Below are 15,001 nucleotides of genomic sequence, written 5' to 3' on the forward strand. Positions count from 1 at the left end.
ATAATTACAAATCCAACGGTCCAAAAATACCCGCGAAGGTGGTGTCCCATCCACATAACAAAAAACCTGCTCGACATTTAACACAATTAGCTTCTTCAGAACTTTTTTTGTGTGCCGTTTGAGGTTCAAACTTTGGCCCTTAACGTTAAATGGAACCGTCGACTGCCGTTAACAAGTAGGATTTAAGACTTCTATTTAACGCACAAGATGATCCGGAACTCTTTTATAACGTTACTTAACGGAGACGGTCGGTGCTAATATATTCGTTACATATAAAATCTACTGTGTTGTGTAGGTATTATTCTTCCTTTCTCTCTCTGTGTTTCAACGGGCGAGGATTTTTCGAAACGAAAACACTTTTCAGAGACGTTTCGTTTCTTTCTGTGATTAATAGATTCAGTTTCTGTTTCTCTCTGCCTGTCGATGAGCTTTACTTCAATTCCCGCCACTTCTCTATTGGCAGAGGTCAGCTTCTGTTTTACTTTCGCGCAATTTTTGAGTTCTGTATTTTGGCATCTGCTCTTCTTTCCGTTTCTGTATTAATCTTTTTCTTACTGTTTCTGATCGCCTATTCCATTTTGTTTGAGCATCATGTAGTTCTGATTTGAGAAAGTATATATATTTTTTGTTAAAACCCTAGAATTTTGTGCGGTTTTATTGTTTTTCTTGATTCTTTTGATGTAATTTTTCATGTTTATGAGATCTGCGTTTGGTTGGTATTTGTATTTGGTGGAGTGGGATTTATGTTACCGATATAGAGTTGGGTTTTAGGTTTTATTATTATTATCCTTATTGTTAATATTGTTTTTGTAGATTAGGACAGTCATGATTCAAAGGGATGTTTTGAAGTACTGATTTATTTGTTCGGTTTCAGATATGCTTATAGAAGGAGATGGGTGAGCTAAAAACAGAGTGTTGCCTTGAAAATAAGCAATTAACAGCAGCTTCCAGCTCATCCTTGTCTGAAGGAAGTGGCAGTGCTATTCTCAAGTCACCTGGAGTATCCAGTCCGGCCACAGCTTCACCAACTCACAGGTATCATCCTTCATCTCCTTTTTACTTTTTTAGCTTGCTGTGATTATAAAATCATTATGCTTGCATTGGATGTTGATGAATCTGCATTGAATATTGACTTGTAAGAAGCTTTTTCTGAATGATGAGCTGATAATTTGAGTTTGCAGGAGAACAACTGGGCCAATAAGGCGTGCAAAAGGTGGCTGGACGCCGGAGGAGGTTTGTACTTCGACTTCTGTAAATCACTTATGTTTAATAGGGTGATAATCATATCGGTTAGTTAATTGATTTCCTGAAGTTTGAGTTTAAGTTGGATGTTTTCTGTATTTTGGAAGGCCTGATACTGTGTCCTAATAAAATTGAGGATTATTGTGCTACATCTTAAACATCCTAATCAACCTTGCTTTCATGTAGCTAAACAAGATGCATCATTTTTTCACAAAATGCTCACCTCTCTAGCTATTGCTGCATGTTTTTTCCTTTAATGTTTTGTTTCTAACATTCTTTAATATTTTACAGGATGAAACATTAAGGAATGCTGTTGCTGCTTTTAAGGGGAAAAGTTGGAAGAAAATAGGTTTCTCTCTGTCCTCAAATTCCTTATTTTTGCAATTGAGTTAGCTGCTTCAATAGAAGATATGGATATACCAGATCTATTAGATCTCACTATATGAATTTATTGGATCTTCTATGCTATTACGATTAGAAGTAAGCCTGTCTAGAAATTGCATTTAAATTATCTTATTAAAATAAACCAAAAATAATCACATAACTAGCTTCAGATATCTGATTCAAGGTTGTATTCATCTTATATGTCGGATGTACCATTAAGCATAGTTGTTAAATCGAGATACGACTCGTGACTCGAAATCTCATTTTGTGAATCGAGACTCGTGAATCGTATGATGAAGTTCAAAATATTTTAAAAAATAAAATATTAAAAGAAAATAGAGAGGCAGAAAGTAGAACATTGAAAGAATAGAGAGAAGTTTTGGAATATATAACCTTTCCATAAAAGTTGAAAGTTCATATTTCAATTTCATAAGTTAAAGAGAGTCATAATTATTTGAGAAGTTTCTAACTTAACAGATTCTACGGATATAATTTTCAATTATTAAATTAATTGACAGATCTGATTATTTAAAACCAGTGCATACAATGAAGTGGAAGTGGAAGAGTCTCTGGCATCTATTCCACTAAATATCCATTTTTCTTTCCTCATAACTGAAGAGATGCGATGCATTAAAAAAAGAAATTTCCTTTCCTTTCCACTTCATTGTTTCTCATCGCATGTATATCTAGGTTCATATTTTTTTTTCCAGTTATTGCCATGACTCGACCGAATCGGATGACTCGGCCGACTCGGCTGAGTCACCACTGACTCGGTCGAGTCATGACCGATACAGGAGGATTTCGAGTCACACCATAGAGTCGACTCGAAATCCTTCTGAATCGATACGACGAGTCGACTCGTACGAGTCTAACAACTATGCCATTAAGTACAATGATATGAACAACACTCTGTAGAAGATTTTGCTTCAGGCAACTTCAACTATTACAATTAGTGATGTTGACACTATGCGGCTGAATTTGGTGGAATTTTCTGTCACAAAATACTTCAGGAATTGTAATGTGTTTGATAAAAAGAAATGTTTGCATTTTTATAATTAGTTCTTCATTAAAGTTGAGTTATGAAAACATTTTTGGCATTATAAGATCCGTAGTTTGCACTTTGCATAACTATTGTAGCTTAATTATTTGCTTGGTGATTTGCACTTTGCGTAACTATTGTATAATTTAGTTTTGCTTACTACATTTTTCTTTGCTAAGGTCTAGAATTGGCATTAAGTTTTGATTTATATGTACAATGCAGCTGAATTTTTCCCGGATAGATCAGAAGTGCAATGTCTGCATCGATGGCAGAAAGTTCTTAATCCTGATCTTGTTAAAGGACCTTGGACCCAAGAGGTTGGCACCATACCCAAGTTTTATGATTCTATCGCTTCTGACATACTTCATTTAGAGATAATGATCCTATCTCATGTTCCAGACTATAATTCAAGCAGTACTTTTTTTTCTGTAGGAAGATGATAAAATTACTGAACTGGTTGCAAAATATGGACCCACTAAGTGGTCTGTCATAGCAAAGTCTTTGCCTGGTCGGATAGGGAAACAATGCCGAGAAAGGTAAACCTTTATAAGTGAAGATGAGCCCTGAGTCATTTTTTCTTAACTGTGAGCTGCAATGGCTTGAACATTCCATTTACATTGTCCTTCTCCCTGGTATAGGAGATATGGTGCTAGAACTCTTGAAAGTTCTGAAGCTTACTGTTAGCTTATAAACCACTTCTATATGATAAAAGTTGGCTTATCATTCATCATGCCAGCTTAACATTTTTGAATTTGGATGTTGGATCTGAGGCAAAGAATCATGAAGAGCAGTACATTTTGTATATACATTATAGTTATATTTATGAAAGCATTGTTTCAAATATTTGTAGGTGGCACAATCATTTGAATCCTGATATAAAAAAGGATGCTTGGACATTAGAAGAAGAGATGGCACTAATGAATGCCCACCGACTACATGGGAACAAATGGGCTGAAATAGCTAAGGTTTTACCCGGAAGGTATTTTTTCTTAGTTTGATTATTAATCTTGAGCTAAAGTTTATTAGGTTCCAGACTTTAGTTAATTCAAGAGATAAGTTAATGACATTTTATATTCACATTCTCTAACTTGGCAGCATACTGTAGTAGAGTTAATGTTTTATTTTTTGGTAGTGTCAGTTGTGGATACTGTCCAGTACTCACAATTTTTTAATAGATTCTAACCAGATTTAGGAATATTGACTTAGTTCTTCGATTTAGTTTTGCATGGATGATGGACTTTGAATGGAAATGAATTCTTTCAATTTTGTAGTTATTATTTCTCGCGGTTGTACCAGTCCATCATTAGAGGTTGAGCTGCTGCAATTAAACTGAAGTAATGGCATAAAAGCGTTTCACAAATTAATGGCTGCTGAATAGTCTTTTATATTTGTGTTCTCAAATTTCATTTTTCTCCTTTCCTTTTAGCATGCAAACAGTCTTTGGGCTGTCACATTTCAATCTAAATCGATGGAATTCTATTCAAGCTCATTAAATTTTATTAACAAAATATAGGGGTATTATTGTCCTTTATTCAAGTTAAATATTGGATTTGATTCTAATCTTGTTTATCCAGGACTGACAACTCTATAAAGAATCACTGGAATAGCTCCTTGAAGAAAAAATTAGATTTCTATTTAGCTACAGGGAAGCTTCCTCCAGTAGTGAGGAGTGATATTGTTTATTCTGCACGGAAACTTCCTTCAGTTGCAAAAAATGGTTTCCAAAACAAAGATGTAAACAAACCTGCTCTCACCAAAACAGCCAAAGATTCAGATTCAACTGCTCAAACTTCATCAGGAACCACTGATGTATGTAAGCTAGACGAAGATGGCAGGGATCAGTTGAATTCAGCGACTCTAATGCAAGATGTGGCAGCATTGTCAAGCTTCTTTCCAATTGAGTCTGCTGATTCTGAAGGCGTGGAATGTAAATCACAATCTTTTGTTGCCAATTGTAGCTGCTATGAATTAGAGTCGCTCCAGAAATGTGACAATTTTGGGGTCAACCAAGAAGATAAGGCGATTGGTTCTCAAATGCAATTTGAAAGAGCAACTTTTGGTTCTTTGTATTATGAGCCGCCACGATTTGAAACTCCAGCTGATTTGGAATGTTCAGTTATGCATCATATGCAATCTGATTGCAATTCAACTCCAATTTCTTCTCCCATTAGTTTCTTCACTCCACCTCGCGTGAAGAGTAGTGGTTCAGGTGCACAAAGCCCTGAATCCGTATTGAGAACATATGCGAAGACTTTCCCTAATACTCCATCCATATTTCGAAAAAGAAAGATAGGAAGTCAAGTGCACCAGATTTGTTGTAAAAATGGGAAAAGGGAGCAGGAATCTGTCTCTGATAATCAGGGAAGAACTGGCAATAATTCAGAAAAGATCAAGTCTCAAGATGGAATCTTGGATGGAAGTCCTCATCGGGATAATGGCAGCATTGCTCCTAATAGTAAGGCTTTTAATGCATCTCCTCCATACCGGTTGAAATCTAAACGAACTGTGGTTTTCAAGTCTGTAGAGAGACAACTTGAGTTCACTGTGGACAAGGACAGATATGATAATACCAAACCAGTGGGAATATCTTCTAAACCGGCTCCTCTTGTTACTGAAGATAGTTCTCATCCAACAAAGAAGGGGGTGACCTAGTCATAACATGTAAGTTCAATTTTGCCAACTTTCATTTTCTTTTCTTTTTTTTCTTCTAGGTTAACATGATAGTTCTCAAATACTGTTTTTTTTGCTCCATCATTGCTGGACCAAAATTTAATTGACCAATAAAGCATTCTTTTAGCATACAAATATTGTGCTTGGTTTTTCATGGAAAGCATTGCTGTCACATTTTTTTCCTCTTTATCAATTGATAACTGAATAAGGTAAAATCTGTATCAAATTTTTGGCGCAAAGGTGGCCCAATGACAGGCAGTGCCAAGCATTAAAATAATTAATATACTTGTTAAATAACATATTGAATAACTTTAAATTAATAGAGATGGCCCAAATACAGTTTTTTTTTTTTTTAAATTAGAGTTTATAAGCACAATTCTAAAAATATTAAGAGATTTTCTTTAACAATTTAGAGTTTATATTAATAAATACACTACATTTAACAATATCGTATAAATTAATTACTAAACTCTTAACAAAGCTATATACATTTTCATAAAATTAATAGAGTTTATAAGTATAATTATGGTTAATATTATTAGATTTTCTTAAACAGTTTAAAGTTTATATTAATAACTACATTACATTTAACAATTTTGTTAAATTTAATTACTAAATTCTTAACAAAACTATATATTTTTTGAGTTTATAAACATAATACTAAAAAATATTAAAAGATTTCCTTAAACAATTTATAATTTATATAAATATGTACATTATATTTAACATTTTTTAGGCAATATTGATTAAAATGGTTTACTAAATTTTAATTTACTTACATTCAAATCAACTATAAAATTTTAATAACAAAAAAATAGAAAACTACTAACCTCTTATCTCTTTTCTTCAATGGCAGATTGCAAATATTGCAATCTGCTTCAACTTCTTCCTTCTCTTTAAAGGGAGGGGAGAAGGAGGAATAATAAGTCTCTTCACGGGTTCACGGGTCTGACCCGTGAAGAGACTTGTCGAATAAAATGTCTTGTACCCAATCCGGCGTTTGGTACGCCGGAATGGGTACAAGTCTGCGCAAAGCCTAATTATAGGCTTTGTGCAGAAGGTACAAAGCTTTTACAAAGCTTTGCACAGGTCAGGAATCTTTTACCATTCGGGCGCCACACGCGCCGGAATGGTAACTGTTCCAAATAGTATCCACTGCGCAAGTTTGACTTGCGCAGTGGATACCCAATCCGGCGCCTAGTGTGCCGGAATGGATACACATTCCTAACCGGAGTTAAAAAACAGCCCCTCCTTTGTAAATAATTTTTAACTACTCCCACCTCCCTATTTATCTCCCAAAATTGCACCAAGCAGAGGTTTAATCCAGTAATTTCTTAACTAGAAATAGAATAAGACTTGCAAGAAATTATTGTGTATATTGACATCTAGAATAATATTTTATTGATGTTATTGTTAATTTTTCTTCTTCTTAAAAAGTATCTCTTTTATTTTTAAGAATTGTGGCTTAAAGTGAAATTTTGAGCTTTTAAATTGTACTAAAGTTGGAATTTTTGTGAAAAATAAATAAGAGTATATTTAAGGCCTACTACTTTCCTTAATTCTCCCAACTTAATTTCATAATAAATCAGTTGAATCTTGAGAGAGAGAGAGAGAGAGAGAGAGAGAGAGCAATACACCTGATTTTATCATATGACGATTTTGCTATTCTTCTACACAATTTGTATCAGATATTGATTCTGCAGGTTATGTTGTTGCTTGAAAAACTAAGTAATTTACATCTTGTTCAGAACTAAAGAGCCAGGCTCTAGCATTTATCATATACCTTATTATAATAACGTATGCATAATAACTGGGAATTATATTCACTAACAACGGTCAAACTTCACGCCATTTTTGTTTCTTTTATCATAACCCAACTCCTATTGTGTAACTTATTATTCTAATAGTTACATAGATGCTTTCTTTCTGAAAGTTTTATTTTCTTGACCTGCTTTCTTCAGAACGAAGAACAATTGAGGCCTGGAAATGTACAAACATATTGATAATGTGGAAATGATTCTCAATGCCCTTGTTCATTCAATTTCAGGGATGCAGAGTGGACATAGTTTCGACGTTTACTGACAGTAAGTAGTTTTCTGAGATGGGTTTCCGATATCATGAAGCTGTTTCAAGTATGAGAAGTTCCAAAATGCTCTTCAAAGCCAAACCAATCAATCATCTTGCAGATATGTCCGTCCCTTGATTTTGTGTACATGAGGAACTTGTTCAGGTGTATCATAATCAGCAAAAGCCACTGGCAGTGAGCTTCTGGTATATTTGGAATACGAGATGTTATCGGTGGTGCAGGTGGTAAACATGTTAACCGACAGTTTTGTACAGACCTCATTTTAGAGATAAGAAAAGTGATGGCAAATAATGGCGTTTTAATAGGCATGGTGCTCTTTCAATAATGGGTTTTTAACTGCAGCTAACCAGTTGGTGAAATTCATTATGGAAAATCAGACCAGCAAGGAAACAATGATTCAGGTTCTATTGTTCTATTTACCAGTTAGGGAAAATCAAAATCGGCTATGAATTTCAGACCACGCCACGTTTTAGCTTAGGCAATTATTGGAGAACTTTAGTTGTTGAATTACTTTCGATTTTTACATTTCCCAACACAAGCTCTTGGGGTAAAAAGATACACATATATGGTGTTAGATATAATACATTCAACAGAATTCATAGAATAATTTGAAAAATATATTCTTTTTATTGGCTTTAATAACCAATTCGTTGGCTTTTTGAGTTTCACTTGCATTCCTATTAAGTGACAAGGTTTAATCTCATAGTAGGGTGATTAGTTCATATTTTTGAGTGAGCTGATACTTGAACAGGTATTTGGTAAACAAAATCCACTTTAGATACTTAATAGCTTTTCTCATTTGCTTATTATATGTTTATTGCTTATTATGTGTTTTCTCTTTTGAGCCACTGTTATCTCCGGACTAGTGATGTCTTGAAAGTAGGAACTCATATATGCCTTCTGCCTTTGGTTCTTTTTTCTAAGTCTTCATATACTAACACCTCCGCTACTAGTTCATAGAAGTCATGAAAACTCCATATCCTAAAACTTTTTTTGAGTTTGATTTCTAGCCCTTTTTTGCAATACGCATGAATTCATTCTCTAGTAAAAAAACCTTTGCATATGCTCCTCATTAGACCTGGCAATTATCGTGTTCGAGTCGTGTTCGTGTCGTGTCATTTCGGGTTCGTGTCAGAATGAGTAAACCCAAACCCAACCCAAAAATTTTCGTGTCAAAGTCGTGTTAACCTATTCGGGTTAGTGTCGATTTCGTGTCGTGTTTTCGGGTTACATGTAATTTTGCTATGTATATACATTAATAATAACTCTTAAAAATATAAGAAGATATGGTACTGTTTTTAAACATTTTATATCATTTTAGATTAGTATGTTAACAATAATTATCGAAAAGTTCGATAATATCATGTTAGAGGGTCATGTAATGTGTTTATAACAATTTAGGAAATTCAAATCAAAATTTGCAATTAATAATTATAATTTTATACTGAGTATGGGATAATAAGATAAGATAGGGTTTTTTTTTATACTCTTTATATTTATACTTTAATAAATAAGAAAAGTCATGTCTATTTTTAACCTAGTTTATCATAATTTTTAATTTTTTTAATTTCTTTAATTAAATTTCGGGTCAGTTTCGTGTTTTCAGGTTGATACGAAAATGACACAAAAATTAACATGTCATTTCGTGTCGTGTCATAAAACCCTAAACACTAACACTAAAAAAGCATATCGTGTTCGTGTCGTGTCATCGGGTCGTGTGTCACTTTGCCGGGTCTACTCCTCATCCTTTTGAACCGAGCAATGTGCACTTTTTGTGTGACCCTAGACAGTTCTACCATATATACTTCTGGTTCGACACGATAGAATTGTAAAATTTGGAATTCCTAAAATTTGAGAAAACCCGGAGAAAGCAATACCAGTGAGGAAATTAGGGAACAATTGTAACTTGTAGCGATCAAAATTAGGCCAATTTGCCACTTCTTCACACTAGATATTGAAATGACCACATGTTAACTGGTTGATTGGCCATATTCTCTTAAGAACAAGCTGAAGTTAGGAATTTGGTATCCCCGGGGATGTTGATTCTCTCGGTTAAAGTAGGGCATGATTTATGGAATTTCGACCTTCCAAGTTGTTTTGAGCATGATCGATAAAGTTCAAGTATCATCTACATGAATGCTTCCATGTTCATCTAATTTGTATTAGGTTCCGGTGTCGGTGGCGTAGGTGGAATTGGAGTAACCATTTAAGGCACAATAAAATTATGTGTCATCAACGTTCATCCTACAACTTGGCCTCTAGGGATGCCAATGTTTCCTCCCGAGTGTTAGAACTAATACATATTCTTCTTCCATGTTGTAAGCACTAGGCTGATTATTCACTCTTATATGGCTTTGAATGTGTACAACGGGCCCTAGAGACATGTATTAGGGACGACTAGTGGTCCCACTATTTTGCGGCTTTGTAGTAGTGTCATCCCTATTAGAAGGGATTTGGTATTTCACAACACCTACCTCATTTCTAATCTCACCAATTCCTTGTTGTCTCCAAAATGTGTGACTCTAGGAAGTGTACCAGGTACAAGTAATAAAGTGTAAGTAGATTATCGTCTCCATAGGGATAGAATAAGCAAAATTTAAGGACATTTCTACAGAACAGTCATATTCTTAGAACATAGGTTGATTATCTTAAGATTGGATTTTGAGTAACTAAAATTAAACTTAATAAAAACATTAAATAAATCAGAGTTAATAATAAACATGCAAAATAAATTTAGAGTGATTCAAGATAAAAGAGAACAGGTTGGAAGCGCAGCCAAACAGTTAGTGAACAAGCAAATTCCTTCATGGTGAACGATGTTATAAGCATAGACCTAAAGTATTTTTCACTACTTTCACTAGGGTCAGGTCTCCCATTTTCTCTAGATTCTTTAAGAGCATGCAAACTAGTTCCCATTGTCCTTAAACAACTCCTAAGCATTAAGAGTAAGAAAGCATTTTAACAATAAGCTAAAAACTCTTGGCACATTGTTAATCGTGACTCCATCCTTAACCAATGTGTGCTAAATGGTGTTTCCATCTCGTAACCCGATTCTCCTCGCAATTATTCGACTAATATAAAGATTAGCTAGACCTATAATGAATTAAGGACCCAAGTAGCAATCGTCTAAAAGATGTTTTCGTTTACATTAGGGGACAAAACACTTACATTCACCAACCTAAGACTACTCACTCTTTGTCACCATGCAATACAAGAAAAATGATAAAATACTAAAGCAAAGACAAAATTATAAAAAAATCATCAACTAAGAATAGTCTGCTGAAACAGACAGAACAGTCTGTTGTATACAGACAGAACAGTCTGCCACAAGCAGACAAAATAGCTGATGTAGAGAACAATGTGCAGCATAAGAGAAAAAACATAGATTATTAGTTCATGGTCTTCTTTTGGCTTCATCTCCCACTCCTTCTATCTTCATGTTTGACTGTTCTTTCTCCAAATAGAGAGCAAGCAGACAGCAAGCAGAACATTCTAACTATTCTTTCTCCAAACAAAGAGCAAGCAGACAACAATCAGAACAACCTGACTATTCTTTCTCTAAATAAAGAGCAGGAACGGGTAAAACAAAACAACCTGCATTATTAAGACAAATTATGAGATTTGAGGCAAATAAGAGTCATAATTAAGCTCCAAGACATATCTAAACACTATAAATAAATACGTATAATTTGCACTTATCAGTTGCATTTTGAAGCCTTCATGCTAGCGAGAATTTTCTAGAGATGGGTTGTGTCCATCTTGTCGTGACGAACTAACATGCTCCATGTCTTCAACTAAAGGAGAAATGAGGTTGCCTCCTTCGAATTGGTCAACAACTACTTGCTTTAGGTTCACAAGTTCATTTCCTACGTCCTCAAGCGCAAGATTAAGGATGTCTTTATCTTTAAAACGTCTAGTTACTATCTTGGTTCTACTGAGCGTTCCAAAAATTGTTTTTGGCTTTTTTGACATAAAGAAAGCTTGTGAGCATACAAGAGATTTTTCTATAAAAATCTTGAAAATGTGTAAGCTAAATTGACTATTTAGAAAAGTAAATTGATTGCGTGAAAGGTAAATTGTGTTTCTTAACTTCTAATTAAAAGGTTGTGAATGTCGAAAGGACAAAAACAACCAAGTTCGATATTAATCTCACAAGGGATGAGAATTAATTAACAAAAGCATATAATAAAGGTAAAGATTGATAAGTTGAGAACTTTAATTGAACTTGAAAACTAAAGTACTTACAAAAATAGATAAATAAGTGTTGTAGTAAAGCTTAACTAGATGTTAAGGTTGATGTTAAGGAGTGTAAAGGCAAATTAAAATAAATAAAAGTTGAAGATTCTTGGAATCTATCCTTAGATTGAGATTTTTGAGTTTGATTTGATTGAATGATTTGATTGTTGGATTAATTGGAGCTCGCAAATGATGTTAAAGTCTTGTATTTATTAACTGCTATGCAAAGAAAAATCATGTTCGCTCCATCTACCTCAATCATGTTCGCTCCATCTACCTCTTCCGCTTCTTGTAGATTATAAGTCCTTCTCCACTCCCTTGTTCTTTTCTTTTTATTTTATGCAAATGAAATAATTTCTAACGTAAAAATTATACAAAATAGAAAATTACAATATCCCCAGACAAAAATACCCTTCCATTATCCTTGCTTCGAACTTGACTAAAATAACCTGATTTGAATACGAAAATTAAATATGGTGGAAATAGAGCGTTCAATTGAAAAAATTTGGGCTAGACTACCCTAAAAATTTAAAGGGTCTTTTACATTGAAAATCATATATAATAATGATATTTATATTTTATCAATATTGCTAATTTAATTAGCAACATATTGATTTTTATTTTACAAATATCAAAGTAGTTTCCTATGTAATGGCAGCCGAAGGTGGTTTTTTTTTTCAACTGTCATAGAATTTTGGGATTTGACATAATTCAAATAAGTAAATGACAAGATTGTAGATAAGTTTTCAAACTTGAATTTCTTTGTAAATTTCTCCAATTTAAATTTAAAGTTCTATACACAGATTTAATAGAATTTCAAGCAACAAGGCTTAAATTTTTTGACCCATGGACATGTCCTTAAGTACTAGCGTGAACCCCGTGCAATGCACGAGATGCCTTATAATATTCTGGTGTCAAAAAAAAAAAAAACCAAACGATGACTTGAAATTATAGCAATCAATAAATTTTAAATTTATAAAAAAAATTACATATTATATAATCTATCCATATCACAACAATTTAAAACTAAAATGAACTATACATTACATATTGCTTAAATTCCAATGTTCAATTGTGTTTTGCTTCTGATTATAGGATGTTTTCAGCATTTTGTCAAAAGTTAAAATAACATATAAATAACTAAAACTAAAATAATTCACAGCATTTGACACAAAAATCAATATTTCATTTCTTATACAAATAAAAGTAATTCTTGGTACGGTACAATTAAATTGGTCAAAACTGATAAATTGTAGAAATAAACTAAATTGCTAACAAACTCAAAACCACCAAAAAAAAAAGCAAGTAACACACAAACAGTTAAAACTCATATTGAAATAGTAAAAAAAGAAGAAAAATCATTACATTATCTCGTGTCTTTAGAAATAAAATTGGAGATTAGTGTACTGTATGTGCTAGCATTTAAAAACCAAACATTAATAGGGAAGAATACTGATGAATCTGTTGGTGGCACAACAAACTCCATCCACTGCCAACAAAGTTAACTGAATCATGTACGTTATGAAAGTTTCACTGACAGAAATTGTAGAGAGTTCAGAACACTTCTTCTCCTGAACACGTGCAATCCAAACTTTCAGTTGTTCCTCCTTCAAGAATACGGTCTCCTGGTCAGCCCTATGCTGAAAGATAAAATCAATATTAGAGCATTTATTTCAAATAATAGAGATAAAATATATTCTTGCTCAACTGCTTTTTAAAATAAAAAAATTGAACAATGTTCTCATTTCAAGTGTGAGGCTCGATTAGAGGAGATAAAAGTAGAAATTTGCAAACTCCAACAATTACAATTTAAAAGGAGCTCCCTTGTGACCCCCATGATGGCCAAAAAAATGTCTGGGAAGGGAAATGATCCAATTACAACAATAAATTTTCATAAATATATCAAACTTTTCGGTAAAACGGATCCAAATAAACACATAAAAATTAGTTGTACAAAAATAATCCTTTGTGCATGTAATCTGTTCCACAAACTATAGAGTGTAGATTAATCTTGAAAAAAAAAACTTCATTGGAAGCTCTTGCAAAAGAAGAGTCGGGAAAACATCAAAAACCACAAAGAATAAAAGAATCAATGGGTTACAATACAAAATAAGTTGTACCATTCAATCAATTGTACAAATTTGAAACTACATACATACAACAACTTAGTGATGATTTTTTAAGTCTTGCAACACAAGGCGTGCTTGAGTAATAATAGAAGAAAGAGTGATTGGAAGTGATTATCATTAAAAAAAATTAGGATCTAACTAAAGCCACATACAGATGAAGCAATTAAACCATCAAACAAATCTCAATCAAGACCCAGAAGAACAAAGTCTTGTTCAATGTACAAAAGGTAAAAGTAACTACCTTCATATATGATTGCAGGAACAAATATTGTCTCCAATTGCACGAATTGATGAAGACATTGAACCTCTCAAGCGCATTAATTGATGAAGCAAATTAATGTTACTGCTTCATTTAGCCTGATCCAAGAAAACAATAATTGAGGCTAAAGATTAACCCAAACCCGTCAAACGAATATCTGAAGAAGCAAATTACCTATTGTGTACAAAATTACCAACAATGAAGACATTGATTGTAAGCAGAGAAGGAAATGAATCTACACGTAAAAACTCAAAAGAAAAATAGCATGAGTAAAAATAAGAGATAGCTAGAACTAAAGAAGAACGAAAGAGTGATAGAAAGAGAAACAATTATTATGTGTAAATTTGTTTCTCTTTACTTCACTCTTTAAAATAATTCATTATAATCATAATAATTTAGGTAGTAAATGAGTATAACCCGATCTCCATTTTTTAATTCCTATACCGCATAACAACTTGGTTGAAATTCAAATGCTTGCCTTAGGTAGAATTGAATATCAGGACATACCATAAACAATCTAATCAGTGTGAAATCCTTTTGAAAAAGAGTAGAGGAAGATTCAAACCGTCTGAGACAACCTAGAATAAACCAAAAAATCCATAACCAAAGAAAAACCAAATCACTGAAATACAGAGTGAGACCGCAATCAGAAGCAAACTCACCAGCAATGCAGAGATGGCTTCAAAATAGAATAGATGAAAATGGGTATAGCAGTTAAGCACGACCAAGGAGAGTGCAGTAAATTAAATTAAAAATAAATAAAAACCTAAAAGATAAAAATTAGTAACAATCTTCCTAATAATATGAAAATTACACGTAAGCACATGAGCTCTGTAAATTGGACACATCACCAACCTTAGTATCTAGCTTTAAGTATATTAATAGATAGATGAGTCATCAATCCCTAAATCGTAATTGATAAATTTTTTATAAAAACATTTTATGAAATGGAAGTA

The 15,001-nt window shown here is 33.3% G+C and overlaps 1 protein-coding gene and 1 long non-coding RNA gene across 4 annotated transcripts; one reads left to right on the forward strand and one right to left on the reverse strand.

The window, feature by feature from the left end:
• The first annotated feature begins 295 nt into the window (after positions 1–295).
• Positions 296–7,650, forward strand: LOC136206186 (transcription factor MYB3R-3). 2 transcript variants are annotated; one of them, XM_065997144.1, is made up of 9 exons: positions 296–465; positions 875–1,035; positions 1,182–1,233; positions 1,534–1,591; positions 2,888–2,982; positions 3,098–3,201; positions 3,516–3,644; positions 4,240–5,326; positions 7,297–7,650. In XM_065997144.1, the coding sequence occupies exons 2-8, from the start codon at positions 893–895 to the stop codon at positions 5,315–5,317; spliced, it is 1,659 nt and encodes a 552-aa protein (XP_065853216.1). In that variant the 5' UTR covers positions 296–465; positions 875–892; the 3' UTR covers positions 5,318–5,326; positions 7,297–7,650. The 2 variants fall into 2 exon arrangements, with proteins under 2 accessions (XP_065853216.1, XP_065853215.1); XM_065997143.1 differs by having other exon boundaries at positions 297–465; positions 7,383–7,650.
• A 5,238-nt stretch (positions 7,651–12,888) lies between these two features.
• LOC136206660 (uncharacterized) lies at positions 12,889–14,773 on the reverse strand. 2 transcript variants are annotated; one of them, XR_010676371.1, is made up of 5 exons: positions 14,708–14,773; positions 14,553–14,623; positions 14,220–14,280; positions 14,028–14,143; positions 12,897–13,297 (listed from the first exon to the last, which is right to left on the reverse strand). It is a non-coding gene; the product is annotated as an uncharacterized lncRNA (long non-coding RNA). The 2 variants fall into 2 exon arrangements; XR_010676370.1 differs by having other exon boundaries at positions 12,889–13,297; positions 14,220–14,623.
• Between the last annotated feature and the right edge of the window lie 228 nt (positions 14,774–15,001).

The sequence above is a fragment of the Euphorbia lathyris genome, chromosome 9, assembly GCF_963576675.1.
Source record: "Euphorbia lathyris chromosome 9, ddEupLath1.1, whole genome shotgun sequence".
Taxonomy (NCBI): domain Eukaryota; kingdom Viridiplantae; phylum Streptophyta; class Magnoliopsida; order Malpighiales; family Euphorbiaceae; genus Euphorbia; species Euphorbia lathyris.

Bases quoted from the DNA above. Each gene is read 5' to 3' on its own strand.
- LOC136206186 (XM_065997144.1), top strand. From the start codon at position 893: ATGGGTGAGCTAAAAACAGAGTGTTGCCTTGAAAATAAGCAATTAACA. The intron at 1,234-1,533 runs GTTTGTACTTCG...AATATTTTACAG, and splicing joins GTGGCTGGACGCCGGAGGAG to GATGAAACATTAAGGAATGC. The intron at 2,983-3,097 runs GTTGGCACCATA...TTTTTTCTGTAG, and splicing joins AAGGACCTTGGACCCAAGAG to GAAGATGATAAAATTACTGA.